This window comes from Oncorhynchus masou, chromosome 18 (genome assembly GCF_036934945.1).
Source record: "Oncorhynchus masou masou isolate Uvic2021 chromosome 18, UVic_Omas_1.1, whole genome shotgun sequence".
Taxonomy (NCBI): Eukaryota; Metazoa; Chordata; class Actinopteri; order Salmoniformes; family Salmonidae; genus Oncorhynchus; species Oncorhynchus masou.
In genome coordinates, this window is record NC_088229.1 from 55,480,865 (window position 1) to 55,503,225 (window position 22,361).

The window sequence follows — 22,361 nt, forward strand, 5'->3', positions numbered from 1 at the left end:
AGTGTGAAACTGCCATCCTAGATGTCGATTGTGTGACTTCAAAATGAGGGGCATTGTAAAAAACATTGGAATTTAGCGATTGGTTTGATTTATTAGAGACCATTCAATCAGAGTATCAAAGCTCTGGCCCAACCCATTGGTTTCTTGGATCAATCAGAACGGTCCGAATGTGTTTGCGTTCTCCAAATCGTCGGGGAGGGAGGCAAATCCAGAATCATTGTGGAGAAGAAGGTCAGTTGGCCGGAACAATGTGGATGGGTAGCCAGGCAAGTGGTCGTACCCTCTGTCTGTCTATCCCTCCACCTGTCCAGTTGTCTCTTGTTTCAGATGGGAGCGTTGATCCCTGTGACTCATTATCCTGCCTATCCGACTATCAGTTTGCACCCAAAATCCTCCAATAATCAAGCCAGTCCCCTCTGTCACACACACAAGCAGGCACACACACACACACACACACACACCCTTCGACCCCCTATTCACTATTTAAGCCCCAGTCAGTTCTGTGCACTCCCGCTCTTCTCTCATCGCCAGTAAGCACCATTGTCTTTTCCATCTTTATTCTTGGGGCTGGTAAGACTTCTCACCATTTTCATTGTTCTCACCATGCTGTGTTTGAATGTTGCTTGTTGTCAGGCCACAGCAACTGTAGCTACAGCTAGAAGTACCTGAGAGTAAGTTATTCCCACAAGAACTGTATACGTCTGAGAAATTTGTCTGGTGTCGTGATGTAATATGTGGTGTTGATGCCGGCAATTGTTTTTTGTGTTTGAGCGCTATGTCTTTCCTGAAGTTACTTGGCATGGAAGTAGTTGGATGAGCTAAACAGAATATTGTAGGCCTATTTACGGAATGTTCCTTCAACCTCTAGCATCTGCCAGACTGGAAGCACTGTATGTGCATATGAACTTTTGTTCATGTGTTTTCTATGTTTAACAGTTTGTTACATGTATGTGCACATAAAACAAAGGCTGGGATTCATTCATGGGCGTGTTGCAACGATGTTTGAGCCCGACATCGGGAGCGTTTGCCATGAATGCAATCTCATCGAACGTTGGGGAAATTGCCTTTCAAAGGCACATTGCCAGTAATGCAGTGTGCAGCACTGCAACAAGCCTTTGCATGAAACCTGACACGGGTGTTTTACTGTAATGACATTCAAACCACTGTTGCTCTAAATTAGGGATGGGCAATTCAGGTCCTCGGGGGCCAGATTAGTGTCACACTTTTGCCCCAGCCCCAGCTAACACACCTGACTCCAATAATCAACTAATCATGATCTTCAGATTAGAATGCAATTAGTTTAATCAGCTGTGCTTGATAGGGATGGGGAAAAAGTGTGACACCAGTCCGACCTCCGAGGACTGCAGTTGGCCATCCCTGCTCTAAGTGATTATTCACCTGGCTCTGTCTGTCTGAATGTCTTTCCATCTATCTGTCAGTTTGTCTGTCTGTCAGTCTGTGTGTCTTTAACCGACTTAACACACTGAAATAACGAAGCAATGTGATGTGATCCTTCCCCAATCCTCTGTCTGTCGTTCGTTCCAGCACCATGTTTGTTCAGTCACACATACTGATCCATTGAGGTCAGGGCTAAATGCCAACTATAGAGGGATAGAAATGACTCAACCGGCTTGATTCCTTGATCTTCCAAGTTAATGCTCTCAAAGGAAGTTGGTCTAGGCAGCTCTCCAGTTGTTGACTGTGGGTAATCTGGGGATGGTGTCAAAAAATGGTCTCATTGTTCTGCTGTCTGGTCTGCATTTGTCTGGATGTTTATTAATCATTAAATATGTATAGGCTAGGCCTATATGAATATTAATCTCATTTTGAATCTGACTACATACAGGATCTCCTACAGTATATAAAGTAGACTTTACATTTAAACCTATTGAAATAACACATACCTGGGATATGAATTGGCTTCGAAATTGTGTTTAAAAGGGAGAAAATGCATGTGATATACAGTCAGGTCCTAAATTATTGGCACCCTTGATAAAAATTTGCGAAAAAGACTATATACAACTTAATAATACAAATACTGAGCTATATTGTATGCTCCAAAAAATTACAAAATGATATTATTTTATACTAATACAATTTCTCAGAAAAATTGATTTTGTTGAACAAGTATTCATGTTTTGTTTTTCAAAAATCTATTGGCACCCCTGTTTTCAATAACTTTCAATACCTTAACTTGCGAGGATAACAGCACTGAGTTTTTTCTAAATTGTTTTATGAGATGGCCAAAGAGCTCTATTTTCATGTCATATGACCAGAGCACTGGTTCCAATCTAAGTGCCAATGTCATTTAGCAAACTTCAGGCGTTTACATTTATTGGATGACGTGAACATTCAGCTCCTTGGCCAGGCCCACCAGCGGTAGGTTTGGTGTCAACATGAGAATGCATATGCAGAAAAGAAACCCATACATACTCTAAAATATGGTTGGTGGGTCATTGATGGTCCTGGGGCCCTCTTTAAGGTTAACCGCATCATGAGCTTTACCCAGTACATGGACACCATTTTAGCCCAAAAAACCTGGCTGAAACTTGGCCGCAAATGGATCTTCCAGCAAGACAATAACCTCAAGCACATGTAAAAATCCACAAATACAGTGCCTTGCAAAAGTATTCACCTCCTTTGGCGTTTTTCCTATTTTGTTGCATTACAACCTGTAATTTAAATAGATTTTTATTTGGATTTCATGAAATGGACATACACAAAATAGTCCAAATTGGTGAAGTGAAATGAAAAAACGAACTTGTTTCAAAGCAATCCTTCTCACCCCCCCTTAAATGATTTTATAAAAACTGATGTTAAAACCGAAAAGTGACTTAAATGTGTAAAATGTATTCACAAAATAGTCCCCTTGTTTCAAAGAATTTAAAAACTCTGACCCCTTTTCTCTGACTCCCCTAAATATGATCTGGTGCAACCAATTACCTTCAGAAGTCACATAATTAGTTAAATAAAGTCCACCTGTGTGCAATCTAAGTGTCACATGATCTGTCACATGATCTCAATATATATACAGCTGTTCTGAAAGGCCCCAGAGTCTGCAACACCACTAAGTAAGGGGCACCACCAAGCATGCGGCAGCATGAAGACCAAGGAGCTCTCCAAACAGGTCAGGGACAAAGTTGTGGAGAAGTACAGATCAGGGTTGGGTTATAAAAAAATATCAGAAACTTTGAACATCCCACAGAGCACAATTAAATGCATTATTAAAAAATGGAAAGAATATGGCACCACAACAAACCTGACAACAGAGGGCTGCCCACCAAAACTCACGGACCAGGCAAGGAGGACATTAATCAGAGAGGTAACAAAAAGACCAAAGATAACCCTGAAGGAGCTGCAAAGCTCCACAGCGGAGATTGGAGTATCTGTCCATAGGACCACTTTAAGCCGTACACTCCACAGAGCTGGGCTTTATGGAAGTGGCCAGAAAGTGCTATTGCTTAAAGAATAAAACAAGGAAACACATTTGGTGTTCACCAAAAGGCATGCAGGAGACTTCCCAAACACATGGAATAAGGCACTCTGGTCAGATGAGACTAAAATTGAGATGTTTGGCCATCAAGGAAAACGCTATATCTGGCGCAAACACAACACATCTCATCACCCCGAGAACACCATCATTAGGCACGCTCAAGTTTTCAGTTTTTTTGCCTTACATAAAACATATTTTGCATATTCAAAGTGGTAGGCATGTTGTGTAAAATGTACAAAAAAATGCCAAGGGGGGAGGAATACTTTCGAAAGCTACAGTAAATGGTTAATTGACCACAAAATTAACATTTTGCAATAGCCGTCTCCGGACTTTCACCCCATTGAAATCCTGTGCTTTGAATTGAAGAGGGCAGTCTATAGGTGCAGATGAATGATCTCAAGGATCTGGAAAGATTATGTATGGAGGATAAGATCCCTCCCAATGTGTCAAGTGTTATTGAAGTGTTGTGGTTGCAGGTTCACTTGGCACGTCGAAAGGCTTTTCTTTTGGGGTGTTGCTATAGTCCACCAAGGGCTAACAGTCAGTATCTAAATAATATGTGTGAAATGCTTGATAGTGTACAGTATGTGATGTAAACAGAGAGGTCTACTTTCTTGGGGAGCTGAATATTGACTGGTTTTCAGCAAGCTGTCCGCTCAAGAGGAAGCTTCTCACTGTCACCAGTACCTGTATTCTGGTTCAGAGTATTAATCAACCAACCAGGGTGTTTACAAACACTACAGGAAAAAGGTCATCAACATGTATCGGTCACATTTTTACTAATACTGAAGAACTTCTACTGTTCTAAAGCTGTATCCGTACCCATTGGAGGCAGTGATCACAATTATTTTAATGATTACTTCATTGGCAAAGTGGGCAAACTTAGGCAGGAAATGCCAACAGCGAACAGTGAGCCATCATATTCACGCATAATAAAATAAATAATGAAAGAAAAGCATTGCAAGTTTGAACTGTGGGAGGGAGAGGTGTCAAAAGTATTGTTATCGATCAAATTATTGTTAATGACAAACCTCCCCGCATTGACAACTTAGATGGAAAGCTACTGAGGATGGTAGCTGACTCTATAGCCACTCCTATCTGTCATATCTTTAATCTGAGCCTAGAGGAAAGTCTTTGTCCTCAGGCCTGGAGGGAAGCCAAAGCAATTCCGCTACCCAAGAGTGGTAACGTGGCCTTTACTGGTTCTAACAGCATACCTATAAGCTTGCTGCCAGCTCTTAGCAAACTGAAAAAATTGTGTTCGACTAAATGCAATGCTATTTCTCTGTAAACAAATTAACAACAGACTTTCAGCATGCTTATAGAGAAGGGCACTCAATATGTACTAAACTCAAACAAATGACTGATGATTGGTTGAAAGAAATGAACAATAAGAAGATTGTGGGAGCTGTACTGTTAGATTTCAGTGCAGCCTTTGATATTATTGATCATAACCTGTTGTTGAAAGAATGTATGTGTTATGGCTTTTCAACCTCAGACAGACATATCGTAGATTCAGAGCTATCTATCTATCTATCTATCTATCTATCTATCTATCTATCTATCTATCTATCTATCTATCTATCTATCTATCTATCTATCTATCTATGTATGTGTTATGGCTTTTCAACCTCAGACAGACATATCGTAGATTCAGATCTATCTATCTATCTATCTATCTATCTATCTATCTATCTATCTATCTATCTATCTATCTATCTATCTATCTATCTAATAGAACTCAAAGGGCTTTCTTTAATGGAAGCTTCTCTAATGTCAAACTTGTAAAGTGTGGTGTACCGCAGGGCAGCTCTCTAGGCCCTACTCTTTTCTTTTTTATCAAAGCATGTATGTCCATGTATGCTGATGACTCAACAATATACTCATCAGCAACCACAGCTAATTAAGTCACTGAAACCCTTAACAAAGAGTTGCAGTCTATTTTGGAATGGGTGGCCAGTAATAGAGACACCACCACACCACAAAAAGCAAGTCCCGCAGGCTATAGTTTTGTCTTATCTTGATTATTGTCCAGTCGTGTGGTTGAGTGCTGCAAGGACAGACCTAGTTAACCTGCAGCTGGCCCAGAACAAAGTGGTACGTCTTGCTCTTCATTGTAATCAGAGGGCTGATATAAATACTATGCATGCCAGTCTCTCTTGGTTAAGAGTTGAGGAGAGACTGACTGCATCACTTCTTTTTATAAGAAACATGAATGTGTTGAAAATCCCAAATTGTTTGCATAGCCAACATGCAAACATACACACAGCTTTGACACATACAGTACACACTTACCTCACCAGCCATGCCACCAGGGGTCTTTTCACAGTCCCCAAATCCAGAGCAAATTCAAGAAAGCGTACAGTATTATATAGAGCCATTATCGCATGGAACTCCGTTCCATCTCATATTGCTCAAGTGAACAGCAAACCTGGTTTAAAAAAACAGATTAAGCAACACCTCACGGCACAACGCCTCGCCCCTATTTGACCTAGATAGTTTGTGTGTATAAATTGACGTCGGCTACGTGTGCCGTTTGTAAAAAGTTCTTGAGCTGTTGTCTATTAATTTAATGTTTTGCATTATGTCATGTTTCATGTTTTGTGTGGACCGTAGGAAGAGTAACTGCTGCTTTTGCAACAGAAAAAGGCTATGTGCCCTAATCTTTTTGAGAGAGAAAATATATTACTTGTTAGCAAAAATCTATTTCTCTGAGCAATTGAATTAGTATACAATTCCATAAATGTGAATTCTTTTTTTGCCATACGATATAGCTCAGTATTTGTAGAATTAATTTTATACAGTCTTTTTTTTGCTCATCTTTATCGAGGGTGTAAATCATTTTGGACCTGACTGTATCAGAGCAATACAGGTCTTGTTTACATTGTGACTTTATTTGTTTAAGCTATCTCCACAATCCAGCCCGGTGCAAGGCGATAAAGTCATCATAATTGACTTGGCTAGTGTAAATCGTGGCATGGGGCCCATCCAAATCTCTCCATCTTTCCGTCACTCTTGTAAATTAAATCAACTGAGTGGAAATTCAGCGGCTGATGCCCCTCTCTTATCCCGGGCAACTTGATACCGCCACACCCTCACCCTCTCTGTCCCCTTCTATTCCATTATTTACAGTGGTCTTTCCCTCATCTCGACCTTCGCAATAAAAAACATCCTCCCAAGTTTACCTGGCTACTCATTTCACCCACTGCTAAAACAGTTAGTTCAGTCACTTTACAGTGAGGTCGTGATCCTTTGCTTAGTTAAATGCTTTTGTTTCTCCTAATGGTCATCTGAGGCTTGTACGTTTTGTTTAATATGTTTGTGGCACGCATTTCTCTCTCTCTCTCTCTCTCTTTCTCTCTCTCTCTCTCCAGAGTAACTATGTCTGATGTAGAGGAAGAGAATGAGTGAGTAATCGTCAACTATTCTAATTCAAAGAACTGTTAGTATAAAAATGTAGTTATTTATCACTATGTTGTGCATATGTATTTAAAACTAATAATGCATCTTTTCTATTTTTTTTAAGGGATCAGCGGGAGGGTAAGGGCATTTTCTATCACTTGTCTTGTTTCGTTGTCTCAATGTCACCCATTCCTCTCTTATCTGGTATTTTTTTCTCACCTACTCGCTCCACAGAGGACGAGGAGGAAGGAGGTGAGTCACGACTTTATGTCAACATATTACACCTCCTCCCAATATTATTACTCCATTTAGACCCCCTGAAACATTACCGTGAATGGCCTCAACCAATCTCTCTAGAAGGGACATATGATTGTGACTCTGCTTCTTGCTGCTGGCCCTGCCCATGGGAGGGGTGAACATAATAATCCTCCTTGAATATGTTAAAACAAAGTGCCTGCTCATACAACTTACCACCATGTTGAATCCACTATCTGGAAGCTCAGAGACATAGTATTTTGCTCTGTCTGTCAACCTCATATTCAGGGACAGCAAATAATACCACCCATCGATCATGGAAGGTTAGTGAGTAATGAACTCAATGGTAAAGTTTCATGAACATTCCCCCACATAAGTTATTTTTGTGTCCCCTGGATCCGTTCATGGCTGCCCCCTGTTTCTCCCTCTCCCCTGTCTCTCCCTCTCTCCCTGGACCTGGTGTTGATCCTGGTGAACAGAGCCAGAGCATTTAGAGTACAGAGAGTGTCAGGTATTGTACACCAGTAGTGGTGCGTGGGTAAAATCCTCGGGGAAGCCAGGGGGGAAAAAAATCAATATTACAACCTGCTGTATGTGTTGTGATCATTGTGTTGTTTGCTCTTTAACCTGTTAGTTCATATGTCTTTCCACCATGATATATTGGCCTCAGGCTGAGACAATAAGAAGACACGCCTTTTGTTTCATCACAAAACCAGAGAGCAAAATCTGTCCAGTGAAGTCCACAAAGCATATTGCATGTAACAAACAGTTACATGACCTACAACATGGTCAAGAAAGTTCATGTTTATGACATTTTCAGACTATTAAAAGAATATTGATTTAGAACCACGGAGAGTTACCGCAAGTCCAGTCTGTGTCACAACCGGCCGTGATTGGGACTGACTTGCCTAATTAAAGGTTAAATTAAAAAATATATTTTAAAAATTGCAAAGAAAACAGGCACTGCCTCCACTATTCCAGCGCCCTTTCAACTTCAACATTTCAACATCATCTAATCACGTATGCTGCTTAGTCTAATACAATGACAACTAAAATATACCAAAAACGATTTACTACAATCAATGTAAGCTAAATATGATGTGGCTGTCCATGTTGATTTCTGTGGTGTGTGTGTGTGTGTGTGATTGCAAGTAGAAAATCATGCTGACTCACCCTACTTGTAGAGAAACGCCAATGCCATCCACCTCTTTCATGTTCTCTAAACAGGCTATGACTCTGTCATACAGTACATGCTTTTAGTTTTGTTGTGCTAGGCTATCTGGCTAAAATGCTTGCTCGCTAGCCTAACTTCATTTCATGAGCAACGATGCGCCAGGCCAGCTAGTTATCATTAGTCTACTACATCCATCTAGATACATGTTGAACTGCCATCCTCTAAGGCCAAAGGGCACAATGTATGAATTTATGGTTGGATCAGAATCGCCATTATAATCATTGGCCAGTATGGAGAATAAAGTAAAACCACAAGCTCAAATCCTTATCTACATCCATGGATAATTTAAGAAAGGGACGATTTAAGCTCGCTAGCCACCGGAGGACATAGACACAACAAGACGCAACAATTCTAGTTTTTTCTGTCAATGATGTTTGGCTTCAAACTGGTTTCCCTTGATTCCTTTTTTTTTGGTGCGCCAGGACCATTCACAGCTGAGCTCACTCAGTTTAACTCATTGGCTGATTGGCTCTTATTTTATACTTTTTTGCTCGCTGGCTTCCCTTGCATTCAATGCTACGGGCAGCAACAATGTCATACTATTTTTTGACCAGAGAGCATCAGATAGATGGGCTATACATACTGAAACTCTCGTATGCTTTCACCAGTGCGAAACAGCCTCTTGTGAATTGAAGAACATTTTTGAAACACATTGAGACGAAAGATAAGTTATTTTGTATGGTTTTTTTTATCTTGGTCAATTTTTTTGGGAAGCTATGCTTCCCTTGGCACCCATGAATACACACCACAGTTGTGCACAAACATACCTGCCTGACTTCAAGTATCTTCTAACACTGTCTCACTTTCCCTTTCTCCCCTCCTACCTATTTTGTAATAGTTTGTTCACCATTGTAAACATGTTAATTGTTGGTGTGTAATATCTGTTTCTCATTTGAAAAAATGAATTTGAAGGATGGTATCCCCAGTCCCACTCAACCCAATTACCTACAAGGACGTTGAAATCGACCATTGCAAACTATTAGTTGTGTTTTGGTTCGATATTGATTTTCTCTGTCATTTCTTCCACTCCATGTACTAAGAAGAAGAGGAGCGTCCTAAATACAAGTATGTCTGTCTTCACAAGTCAACAGTTGCTGCGAAATTTGTGAATTAAGTCGTGTTTCTTTTTCTTTTGAGGATTTGCTCTGTCATGACACAGAACACTTGGGGCCGGTTTCCCAGACAGATTAGGTCTAGTGCTGGACAACAAAAATATTCTCAATGGAGAATCTTTATTGAAAGCACCTTTTAGTACAGGACTAGGCCTAATTTGTATCTGGTAAAACCGTCTATTGAAGTTTGATTTCATATCGTATCTGAATACAAAGCATATAATTAAATAGAACAATTTGAATTGAATGTATCTTTACAGTACAAAGTACAACATGCACAGTTTATCAAAGGCAAATACTTTAGTAGCAATTTAAGTATATTTAGTAGTTTGGCATTTAGGTGGTCAGTGTGTTTAATCCTGATGTAACTCATTTACTTCATCTTGTTTTACAGGCCCATGGTCTCCCAGCTCGCTGCCCCCAAAAATCCTGAGGGGGATAGGGTGGACTTTGACGTGAGCCTACATGTGGGTTTTATCTCTGTGTTTTTGTTTTACTTTTCTGATCACACTTACGGACAGTTTCCCAGACCCAGATTGATCATGGTCCTGATCAAAAAAGCATTCTCCATAGTCTCCAATGAAAATGCTTATTAGTCCGGGAGTTAACTTAACCTGGGTTGTGGAAAATGGTGCCTTATATGTGTGTATATATAGACCATTTAATTGATTTACTACTTGTATTCATTAACTCTGGTTTGTGACAGGACATCCACAGGAAAAGAATGGAGAAGGATCTTTTGGAGCTGCAGACCCTGATCGACGTCCATTTTGACCAGAGGAAGAAAGAAGAGGAAGAGCTCATTGGACTCAAGGACAGGATTGTAGGTCAATCATCCCATCCCATCACTCTCTCTCACTCGCTCTCTCTTCTATCCTGTATGTTTTGTTTAATGTTTCATTTAATGTGCTTGTTGCAGGCATCTCTCTCTCTCTCTCTCTCTCTCACTCTCTAGTGTATACAGTATATACATTGATTCTCCATGGACAAGTCTATGTCCGAGAATAATGTATATGTACAGTGCCTTGTGAAAGTATTCGGCCCCCTTGAACTTTGCGAAATTTTGCCACATTTCAGGCTTCAAACATAAAGATATAAAACTGTATTTTTTTGTGAAGAATCAACAACAAGTGGGACACAATCATGAAGTGGAACGACATTTATTGGATATTTCAAACTTTTTTAACAAATCAAAAACGGAAAAATTGGGCGTGCATTTGTGAAAATTATTCAGCCCCCGATTGGTTAATACTTTTCAGCCCCCACCTTTTGCTGCAATTACAGTTTGAAGCCTGAAAAAAGCCGAATACTTTCGCAAGGCACTGTATGTGTTTAGGGAAAGGCTGATATGTGATTAGTGTCGTGGTATGTATAAATTAAGGAATTAATGGCTATTACGAGGCGAGTCTGCACCCGGTTTCTGTTCCAGGACAACCGCAGATCAGAGAGAGCGGAGCAGCAGCGTGTGCGAGCAGAAAAGGAACGGGACAGACAGACGAGAATTGCGGTAGGCCTAAGCCGCAATAAAGAGCAACTGCTTAAGCTAGCACTATCGAGGCACCTGTTGTAAATGTGCATTGGCAGTCAAAAACAATTAGTCAAAGAAATCAATTGAATACGTGTCGATATGATAAAACTTTTGTAAAAAGATTCTACTTTTGTTACTCAGGAAGAGCGGCAGAGGAAAGAGGACGAGGAAGCCAAGAAAAGGGCGGATGATGAAGCCAAGAAGAAGAAAGTGCTCTCTAACATGGGGGCTCACTTTGGGGGTTTCTTGGCAAAGGTCAGAATGCTAATGATATTGCAGACACAAAGTGGAATAGCTGTGAAGCATAATCTTTACCAATTCTTACACTTTGTTGGTTGTAAGCGTTTACAGTATAAGAGGGAAAATGTGTGTGAAATATGTGTTAACTGAATTAACCCTCGTAGTACTGGTTTATTCACTGATCAAGTTGTGGGTGATGTTTCCCCCCCATCCCCTCAGGCAGAGCAGAGGAGAGGGAAGAGACAAACAGGGAGGGAGATCAAGAAGAAGACACTGGCAGAGAGGCGCAAACCCCTCGCCATTGACAACCTGAGAGAGGACGGCCTGAGGTCAGTGATGTCCTTTTCGGACTACTGAGCCGAGCCAAGCTGAGCCGAGTTGGACTGCGCTGGCCTGGTTACGCATCTGCCATAGGTCCTGGACCGTGCTGTTTAAGATTAAAATACAATTTGAAAAGAAAAGAACTGAGTTAGCCCAGTACAGTTTGGGTTAGGATGATAGTATGAAAAGGGAATTCATGTCCTCTTAGAGATTAGAATGTATTATTTTTTGTTGAAGCAGTGAAAGGGGATACTTAAAATCGGAGCCAGAGCCTTCTGTCATGCCTGCTCCCGCTCCCCCTCCCTGGCACTCAAAGGTGCCAGGCTCCCCAGCATTATGCACTCCTGCCACCATCATTACGCACACCTGCCTTCCCACGTCACGCGCATCAGCAATTATTGGACTCACCTGTACTCAATCACTTGTGTCATTACCTCCCCTATATCTGTCTGTTCCCAAACTGTTCCCTGCTTCCGGATTAATGTTTGTATGTCGTTACGGTACCCGGTGCTGACGCTGGTCAATGTCTGTGCTATATTAAATGTTGACTCCCTGTACCTGCTTCTCATCTCCAGCGTTGGAATAGTAGGCTTCAATGAACTTCACTTGCATTATCAAAGTCCTTGTTCACCTGAGTGAGCAGCGATTGAGAGTACAAGTCCCCCTTCTCTGACTCCTAATGCTCTGTGTCTTCTCAGGGAGAGAGCTAAAGAGATGTGGGAGTGGATTTACCAGCTTGAGTCAGATAAATTTGACCTGACTGAAAAGACGAGACGACAGAAATACGAGGTGAGGAGACTGTGATTGTACACCACAGTTATTTACGTTAACGTTTCAGTGTAGTTTCCCCCTGGAATGTCTTCTTTAGTCTGGTTAGCACTTAAAATATTTGGTATGTGTGTTGAAATGCCTTTTATATTATTTTTGCAGATAAACGTTCTTCTGAATAGAATTTCTCATGCCCAGAAATTGTAAGTGTATTTCTCCAATTCTGTCTGCCTTAGCACTGAATGATTATAGAACATACATTAAAATCAGCTTCCAATAAGAAAACAAAATATTTTAGCATTCTTTGCAGGTTTATGACAATTTGCATGCTGTGCCAACTCCTCAAACTTTGAATGTGTCCTCTAATACCTGAAAGCAGAATAGGGTTAGAGGACAGGAAATGTAGGTTATGTAAGGATATATAATGCAGTACCAGTAAAGTTTGGGCACATCTACTCATTCAAGGGTTTCTTTATTTTGACCATTTTCTACATTGTCATCAAAACTATGAAATACCACATCGAATCATGTAATGACTAAAAAAGTGTTAAACAAGTCTATGTTTTTTGAGATTATTCAGTGGCCACCCTTTGCCTTGACAGTTTTGCACACTCTTGGCATTCTCTCAACCAGCTCCATGAGGTAGTCATCTGGAATGCAATTCAATTAACAGGTGTGCCTTGTGGAATTTCTTTCCTTAATGCTTTTGAGTCAATCAGTTGTGTTTTGACAAGGTAGGGGTGGTGTATAGAAGTTGGCCCTATTTGGTAAAATACCAAGTCCATATTATGGCAAGAACAGCTCAAATAAGCAAAGAGAAACGACAGTCCATCATTACTTTAAGACATGAAGGTCAGTCAATGCGGAACATTTCAAGAACTTGGAAGGTTTCTTCAAGTGTAGTCGCAAAAACCATCAAGAGCTATGATGAAACTGGCTCTCATGAGGATCGCCACAGGAAAGGAAGACCCAGAGTTACCTCTGCTGCAGAGGATAAGTTCATTAGAGTCACCAGCCTCAGAAATTGCAGCTCAAGTAAATGCTTCAGAATTCAAGTAACAGACACATCTCAACATCAACTGTTCAGAGGAAACTGTGTGCATTAAGGCCTTCATGGTGGAATTGCTGCAAAGAAACCACTACTAAAGGACACCGATAAGAGACATGCCTGGGCCAAATTTGAGATTTTTGGTTCCAATCGCCGTGTCTTTGTAAGATGCAGAGTAGGTGAACGGATGATCTCCTCATGTGTGGTTCCCACAGTGAAGCATCGAGGTGTGGTGGTGCTTTGCTGGTGACAATGTCAGTGATTTTATTTAGAATTCAAGGCACACTTAACCAGCGTGGTGACCACAGCATTCTGCAGCGATACGCCATCCCATCTGGTTGGCGGTTGGCGCATAGTGGAACTATCATTTGTTTTTTAACAGGACAATGACCAACACACCTCCAGGCTGTGTAAGGGCTATTTGACCAAGAAGGAGTGATAGTGCTGCATCCGATGACCTGGCCTCCACAATCACCCAACCTCAAAACAATTGAGATGGTTTGGGATGAGTTGGACCGCAGAGTGAAGGAAAAGCAGCCAGCAAGTGCTCAGCATATGTGGGAACTCCTTCAAGACTGTTGGAAAAACATTCCAGGTGAAACTGCTTAAGATAATGTCAAGAGGGTGCAAAGCTGTCATCAAGGAAAAGGGTGGCTGCTTTGAAGAATCTAAAATATATTTTGAATTGTTTATTAACACTTCTTTGGTTACTACATGATTCCATGTTATTATATAGTTTTGATGCCTTCACTATTCTATAATGTAGAAAATAGTGCAAATAAAGAAACGCTTGAATGAGTAGGTGTGTCCAAACTTTTGACTGGTAGTGTATGTGTACTACCGTTCAAAAGTTTGGGGTCACAAAGAAATGTCCTTATTTTGAAAGAAAAGCACATTCTTTTGTCCATTTAAAATAACATCAAATTTATCAGAAATAGTGTAGACATTGTTAATTTTGTAAATGACTATTGTAGCTGGAAACGGCAGATTTTTAATGGAATATCTACATAGGTGTACAGAGGACCATTATCAGCCCCCATCAATCCTGTGTTCCAATGGCACATTGTGTTAGCTAATCCAAGTTGATCATTTTAAAAGGCTAATTGATCATTAGAAAACTCTCTGCTTTTTTCACACCCAAGCTCCCTCTATCTCTGCAGTAAAAAGGTCCATGGTAAGGGAAAGGTTGGAGGTCGCTGGAAGTGAGCACACAGTGGAAGCAGTGAAGAAAGAAGACCACATTCTGTTTCAGGAACGCTTTACAAAAACAATGTCTCAATTTTTCTCTTGAACCCATTGAGGTGACACGATTTACTGTGTGACATTAACTGAAACAGATTCTATGTATCACTGTACTCATTAAAACATGTATATATTTAACAAAACAAGTTATCTTTACTTCTGTAACACTAGAGGGAATTGGGTAGGCTACAAATGGGTACAACTCACCTACAGGTCCTTGGACTCATTCGTGAAGCAGACATGCTCTCATTTAATAGGCAATTAACAGAATTAAGATCAAAACAGACGGACCAACAGGCCTAAAATGTGATTGAACTCTCACAAAATGCTACCTTTGTTTTCAATCAGCTATGAACAGAATTGTCTCGTCTGTACATATTTTCTGTATACACCTCTGCCCCTCTTGCAGTACTGAAGACCGACCTAATCAAACGGGTTAAAGTGTCAGAGGAGTAAAGCGTAGAGTGTCTGCTGGAATAGAACACATTCACTCCTCCTGTAGCGCGAACGTGGCATAAACATCCCTCTTCTCCTCCTGTGAGGGCTCAAACCCCGCCTCTTTGGCGATGTCCCCGACTTTCTCAGCAAACCCCACCTCCTGCTCCTTGGTAAGATCCAAGAGGTACCTGAGACATATGGAGAGGACACGGTCACTGAACAGCCTCAAACACAGGAATAATTGATAGGAAAAATCGTGGCCTGTCAATAGCAGCAAATCACCCGTTGACAATTTAAGTGTATATTCTTATGTTAATTGCAAATAAAAGTATGATATGCAATTAAACAATTATTGTGTGGGTGAATGAATACAAACTGATTTGCAAACACAGTAAAATATAATGAGCATTGCACAATGAGTGAAATACAATAAGTAAATCTGTCTTGTCTAGATGTCCAGTCTGTTGCCATGGCAACAGCCACAAGTATGACAGAGACTCACTTGGCCAGCTCCACCACGAGGGTGGCTTTGGGTGCAGCAATCTGTCTCAGTGTCGGGCTCAAATGGTGCACCATACTTCACAGTGAAGAAGAGGAATGAGGAAGAGAGAGAGAGAGATACAGGCTATAAAACTCACTGGCAGCAGAACCGTGGAACCACAGTAAACCTCACTGCTCGAGCGAGGATCCCAAGAAGGGATTGAGTTTCACATAATACACTGTTCCTCATTCCAGGTCATGGAGTTCACAACGGTAATAGGTTTTTATAAATACGCTTGTGTGATAATCGATGGTTTGAAATGAATAGGGAACGTTGCTGGCGTACCTGGCAGCACAGTAGATGCTGTTGAAAAAGTGGGAGTATTTCTGTTTCTCTGGCAGCTTGGAGAGAGAGTCCAGGGGCAGGAAAGTCACTGACACCCCATTCAGGTGCATGAGTTCTGAAATGGTTTTATTGTATAAGATAAAATAAATATACATAATACAATTCATTTTATCGGATAAAATACATAGTGTAATAGTGGGTTGTACAGTATTTAACTGTGTCAGTTATATGGTATAATACTTTGCAGTCAACACCAACTTTATAGACTATATACTATAGCTTAGTGCAGCAAGACATAGTATACAACAGTGTTATTCAAGGCAATGTTCAGCATTGGGAGTTTTACCGTTGATTTGTGATTTGTGATTAGCCTCTGGTTGTGACACTGGCTCCAGTGCTACAAGCGCTTTCCCCTCCTCACTGCATGCCTGAGTAGGGGGAGTGCCCCCTCTACAGGACAAAGACTTGAACAGCGCCTGCACGTTCACATACGAGATATCCTGGGCTGTCTGTCAGCGATGGAGAGAAGGTTGCATGAGAGGGAGGGGGAAATAAATGGATACATTTTAAATCATATCTCTAGCTAGGTTTCCATTCATTTATCAAAAGATTTTCAAGCCAAATATTCTAATATTCGATAGATACTCACATTTGAGGTTTCCATCAAACTTGTCTTTTTTGCGAATACAAAACGGTGTGTAATGTTGTCGTGCACATTTAACAAAAATTTGCCACACAACTTTTAATTTACCCATCCCATCCCATGTTTAACTCTATCAATGGTTTTACCACGAATAAAAGTATTGTCGTGCACATTTAACAAAAACAGCAAATTATTTACCCATCCCATCCCATGGTCTGGAGAGCACATGCACTCTGGTCTGGAGAGCACATGCATTCTTGCCAACGGCTCGCAGATACAGTGCATGATGAGATTATGGCTCAGAAAACAATCCCACTGGGCACACACACACACTGTTGGAATCAACATTGTTTCCACGTCAGTTCAACGAAATTACGTTGAACCAATGCGGAATACACGTTGAATTGACATCTGTGCCCAGTGGGATAATTCTCAATTGGCAGCCAAGCACTGATAATCATGTCACCAGTAAACAAATTAGGACATTCGATATTTAATGGAAATGAGCATCAAGCTTTCAACTTGCACTGTCACCACCCTATGAAGGTCATTATAACGTATTTCATTTGTAGACTTCTTTGCATGCTTTTCCAAGTCCTAGTGGCAGGACCACACAACATAGCATCAAGTGACTGCAGTTTACTTCGGCATGACGTTTATTAAACAATTGTGTCAAAAAGCGTTTCCACTGCCATTTGTCGCCAAATTTATTTCCCGAAATTGTCAACATCGAAGAAAGTTTGCTGACAATTTTCTGTTTCTATCAAGCCTGTCATGATTTTTCTATCTGAAAGGTACTTTACGAATAAAAATGGTTAGATGAAAACATGTTTTTTTCATTTAAAAAAATAACATACATACAGCACCTGTCAAAAGTGTGGACACACCTACGCATTCGTGGCTTTTTCTTTATTTTGACCATTTTCTACATTGTAGAATAATAGTGAAGACATCAAAACTATGAAATAACACATAAAGAATCATGTAGTAACCTAAAAATTGTTAAACAAATCAAAATATATTTTATATTTGATATTCTTAAAAGTAGCCACCAGTTGCCTTGATGAGAGCTTTGCACACTCTTGGCATTCTCTCAACCAGCTTCACGAGGAATGCTTTTCCAACAGTCTTGAAGGAGTTCCCACATATGCTAAGCACTTATTGGCTGCTTTTCCTTCACTCTGTGGTCCAACTCATCCCAAAACATCTCAATGATTCACGCAGTCTCATCTGAACAGTTGATGTTGAGATGTGTCTGTCAACTGATTGGCTCAAACACATCAAGAAGGAAAGAAATTCCACAAATTAACTTTTAACAAGGCACACCTGTTAATTGAAATGCATTCCAGGTAACTACCTCATGAAGCTGGTTGAGAGAATGCCAAAAGTGTGCAAAGCTGTCATCAAGGCAAAGGGTGGCTACTTTGGAGAATCTCAAATATAAAATATATTTTGATTTGTTTAACACTTTTTTGGTTATTACATAATTCCATATGTGTTATTTCATCGTTTTGATGTCTTCACTATTATTCTACAATGTAGACAATAGTAAAAAATAAAGAAAAAGCCACGAATGAGTAGGTGTGTCCACACTTTTGACTGGTACTGTACATACATACAGGATAACAGGATAAAGACATAAAGCTTAATTATTTTTGAGATATAATATTTGGATATACCTCAGGCATGATCTCCTCAATATCTTCCCTTTAACAATAAACACAATATTATTACAAGTTAATATAAAGAATTGCAATGTTTAGACAATGTTATTACCTTGACGTGTTGCCCATTCTGTTTCTGCAGCAGTTTCTCGTCATCTGTCTCGATGCCAAAGGAGAGGTAAGGACTGGACACAATGTCTCCCCAGTATCCCCTCAGTGCCATTTTGTCACCCCTCTACACACAGGCACACACACACACACACACACACACACACACACACACACACACACACACACACACACACACACACACACACACACACACACACACACACACACACACACACACACACACACACACACACACACACACACGGAAGGAAGGAAGGAGGAAGAGGGTAATGATACACTACCATTCTTTACCCCAACATTGGCATTGACAAAATCGTCAAAATGATAGTTTTACCAAAGAAACAATAACTTACATGACTGAATACTCTCGTAGAGAGTAAGCTCTCGTTGGCCATTTGATAGATGCCCTCCCTCATCTCAAAGGCCACGCCCCGCTCCCTCCACAGTTTGTAGTGCTGTTTGTTGATGACGCCACACTGATGTGAGGAGAGAGCGGGAAAGGGAAAGAACATGAGGACTTCAATAGTCTGATTCACCGACAATCAGTGTGGTGTCAAAAGCATCCACATGATTGTGCTGCACTATGCCACATACCTAGGCATGTCCCAAAATGTGCCAACTTCACTATCTTTGTCAGGCCATGTATGGGACCTGCAGGCTAACACATACATACCCCTTTCTGGTGTAGCTTCATGGTGAGGTCCCAGTCGAAGCAGCCCACCCTGGAGTCATAGCGGGTGCCCAGGTGCTGCCGGACCCGGCCGTCCCAGGCCTTGGCTATTGATACATGGGCAGAATGTGCAGATGGGGGAGGGTGGATCCATTGTTTGAATATCCTGTCCAAATCGTCGCGCTCCTTGAACTGTTAAAGTTTAAAGGTAAAAGTGAAATGGGATTTATGGATGATGGATAATTGAAGCATTGGAAACGGTGGAAGAACACTGGTTTACAAGCTCAGCGGTCATTTATCAACATAAGATTCCTCATATTCACTCTGTCCCCAAATTTATTGTGATGGTAGATTTTTCCAAGAATTGAAATATAAACTCTGACAGACAGGTAGGCAGAAAGACAGACAGTTTCTCACTCTGAGATGAGTGGTGTCCAGGCAGGGATTTGTGGGTGTTTCTAGTGTCTCAGTGACTGAGAGAGACAGTTCTGTCGCCACGTGTCTCAGTGTCTCCTCTGTCTGACTGCGGACCTCACTGTTACCAAACAACTCCAGGAAAACCTCAGTCTTTTCTGGGAATACAGACACAGTATAATAAGCACACAAAGTACAATAGGATTTAAAGCCTACTTAACATACTACAAGGTCCAAATGTATTGCAACATGCATCAGAAAAGAATGTCGTTTTTGCATCCCATTAGTGGATATAAGGCTACTTAGATTTTTCTATTGCAGTTTCTATGGATAGTCTATGGATTATCGCTGTAAGGACTAACCGTGAAGTCCCATGCTCTCCTGGGGTGTCAGAGCCAGAAAGAGGAGCAGCAGTTGTCGAGCCACCACGTCCATGCTATTCTCTATCACCCATATCTGCCAGGAAACAGAGACAGGTGATAGTTTATTTGGCATTTTTTACCGGAGTACGAAAAAGATAACCATAGACTTAATATTGGCGAAGCAAATTCAGTCCAACCACTGAAGACATGAAAGACTGAAATCCCTTGGTTTGGGCACTCAAGAGGCACAATGCCATTATGTCACGTTCATTATAAGGATAGGACCAAGGCGCAGCGTGGTATATGTACATTCTTATTCATTTAAAGAATGAACACTGAACAAACTAACAAAACGAAACGTGAAGCTATACAAACGAGTGCTGACAGGCAACTACACATAGACATACAAATACCCTAGATGACCCACCCTAGTCATTATCATGCTCCAACCAACACAGAGAAAAAACAGCTTACATTAACATAGCGCAGTGACATTATGATGTTATTGTGTTACTAACAGGGACAGTCAGACATTAAGGTGGTATAACTCACATGAAGGGTATCTGTGTCCCTCAGGCCAGCAATGGTCTTGAGTATGTGTCTTGGGTCGCCACTGCCCACCAGTAAAACATTTACCTCACCCTCCTGTCTCTCTGAGCCTGAGCAAGAGAGAGATGAGAGACTTCACCATTAATATGACAAGGGGATTGATTTACATTGGGATTAAAATGCAGCAATCTGCAATATTGTGGCTTATTATTATTGCAAACAGCTGGCAAGACACCATGGCATCCCTTACCCAAGCTCACTCACAGTCACTACCAATTCGACATCTGTTCCACATCGGTTCAACGTAATTTCATTGAAATGACCCAGAAACAATGTTGATTCAACCAGTGTGTGCCCAATTGTTTTGGGTAAGGGATTCATTTTGCACTGGTTAAAACAAAAATACAACATAACATCTCACTTTGACAAATAAGAAGATACACTTTTGAAGATGTAGCACTAACGATAATACTTCATGTTATCTGATAATGCCGTTGACATAACATCTCCTGCAAGTATTTTCTATATGTATTAGCTATATTGTGATATTTCTATTTTTTTTAAAGAACGTAGGTAAGAACAAGGTCAAGGCAAGTCATCCTCACCTCTGCGCAGGAGGTCAAGCGCAGGACTGAATCCCCACCAGGTCACACAGCCCGCGCCCTCCATAGTGCGTCCAGTGCTCATTCTGAAGACGACATGTTGTAACGTTAAATGTTTTATTTCCACTGGGTAAATTGCAATGTATAATTTCCTTGTCGCGCATCAATATATAAACATGAAAACGCTTCCTCTGGTAGCTTGCAGTCACTTACTTGATCAAGTTTCAACGAAGCTTATTCCAAATAAATATTAGCATGCTGTTAACAAGACAATTATAGCAATTAAGTTAGTTAGATAGCTTACTAGCTAACTTAGCTATCTAACGTTACAGTAAATTTCTCAAGATGTCAGAATGACTTGACTGGCAATGTTGTTACCATGCATACAAACTCTTGAGCGAAGATAAATCATTTTCATCATGATGAATGGTGGAAAGGAAACACAAGTCAAATACAGGTATTTTGAATTCGGTGCTTCTTAAATTAGCTAGTGTCGTGACATTTGGATAAACTCACCTCTCTTGTCAGGGCACTTTCAAGCCAAACCTTTTCTGTCTAGTTTGTGTTGCTAAGCAACCCTTTTCAAATAACGAAGAGTAGCGCCCTCTATGTCCCTCTTGTGTAACTGCGGCATTTTCCATACTGAAGAGGAGATGCATGAGACGAAACACAACACTTTTTTGAAATGATTATTTATTTTGTATAGTTGAAGTCACTGAACAAAATCATTTCTGGGCAAAATAGGGAGCATTATTTAGCACATTGACATAGCACCTCACACTGCATTTGACTTTTTACTAACATAAATATACTGCATCGATTTTACTGAGTTACAGTTCATATAAGGAAATTAGTCAATTCAAATAAATTCATTAGGCCCTAATCTATAGATTTCACATGACTAGGCATAGGCTCACCTACTTGGGAGCCAGGCCCAGCCAATCAGAATGAGGCTTTCCCCACAAAAGGACTTAATTACAGACATAAATACTCCTCAGTTTCATCAGCTGTCCGGGTGGCTGGTCTCAGACTATCATGCAGGTGAAGAAATCAGATGTGGAGGTCCTGGGCTGGCGTGGTTACATGTGGTCTGTTACATGTGGTGAGCCCAGTTGGATGTACTGCCAAATTCTCTAAAACTATGTTGGAGGCGGTTTATGGTAGAAAAATTAACATTAAATAATCTGATAACAGCTCTGGTGGACATGTGTAACAAAACTGCACATTTTAGAGTGGTCTTTTATTGTCTCCAGCACAAGGTGCATCTGTGTAATGATAATGCTGTTTAATCAGCTTATTGATATACCACACATGCCAGGTGAATGGATTATCTTGGCAAAGGAGAAGTGCTCACTAACAGGGATGTAAACAAATTTGTGCAAAATATTTGAGAGAAATGCATATGGAACATTTCTGGG

The 22,361-nt window shown here is 40.7% G+C and overlaps 2 protein-coding genes across 2 annotated transcripts; one reads left to right on the plus strand and one right to left on the minus strand.

Annotated features, from left to right (window-relative positions):
* The first annotated feature begins 9,379 nt into the window (after positions 1-9,379).
* On the plus strand, positions 9,380-14,649 carry LOC135504862 (troponin T, slow skeletal muscle-like). Its single transcript, XM_064923763.1, has 9 exons — positions 9,380-9,449; positions 9,891-9,963; positions 10,203-10,319; positions 10,926-11,003; positions 11,166-11,279; positions 11,484-11,593; positions 12,284-12,374; positions 12,516-12,556; positions 14,562-14,649. The coding sequence occupies exons 2-9, from the start codon at positions 9,895-9,897 to the stop codon at positions 14,605-14,607; spliced, it is 666 nt and encodes a 221-aa protein (XP_064779835.1). The 5' UTR covers positions 9,380-9,449; positions 9,891-9,894; the 3' UTR covers positions 14,608-14,649.
* Positions 14,643-21,505, minus strand: LOC135504861 (dynein axonemal assembly factor 3-like). The gene is made up of 12 exons (XM_064923762.1): positions 21,460-21,505; positions 20,947-21,029; positions 20,345-20,451; positions 19,793-19,886; positions 19,434-19,588; positions 19,020-19,208; positions 18,700-18,822; positions 18,327-18,449; positions 16,254-16,416; positions 15,908-16,022; positions 15,584-15,658; positions 14,643-15,269 (listed from the first exon to the last, which is right to left on the minus strand). Exons 2-12 carry the CDS (start codon positions 21,026-21,028, stop codon positions 15,131-15,133), a joined length of 1,365 nt encoding a protein of 454 aa, XP_064779834.1. The 5' UTR covers position 21,029; positions 21,460-21,505; the 3' UTR covers positions 14,643-15,130.
* Between the last annotated feature and the right edge of the window lie 856 nt (positions 21,506-22,361).

Coding starts and splice junctions, on each gene's coding strand:
- LOC135504862 (XM_064923763.1), top strand. CDS start 9,895: ATGGTCTCCCAGCTCGCTGCCCCCAAAAATCCTGAGGGGGATAGGGTG. Junction 10,320..10,925: donor TTGGACTCAAGGACAGGATT/GTAGGTCAATCA, acceptor TTTCTGTTCCAG/GACAACCGCAGATCAGAGAG. Junction 11,280..11,483: donor TTGGGGGTTTCTTGGCAAAG/GTCAGAATGCTA, acceptor CCATCCCCTCAG/GCAGAGCAGAGGAGAGGGAA.
- LOC135504861 (XM_064923762.1), bottom strand. CDS start 21,028: ATGAGCACTGGACGCACTATGGAGGGCGCGGGCTGTGTGACCTGGTGG. Junction 19,209..19,433: donor TGGACACCACTCATCTCAGA/GTGAGAAACTGT, acceptor AAACTTTAACAG/TTCAAGGAGCGCGACGATTT. Junction 15,270..15,583: donor CTCGTGGTGGAGCTGGCCAA/GTGAGTCTCTGT, acceptor CATATGTCTCAG/GTACCTCTTGGATCTTACCA.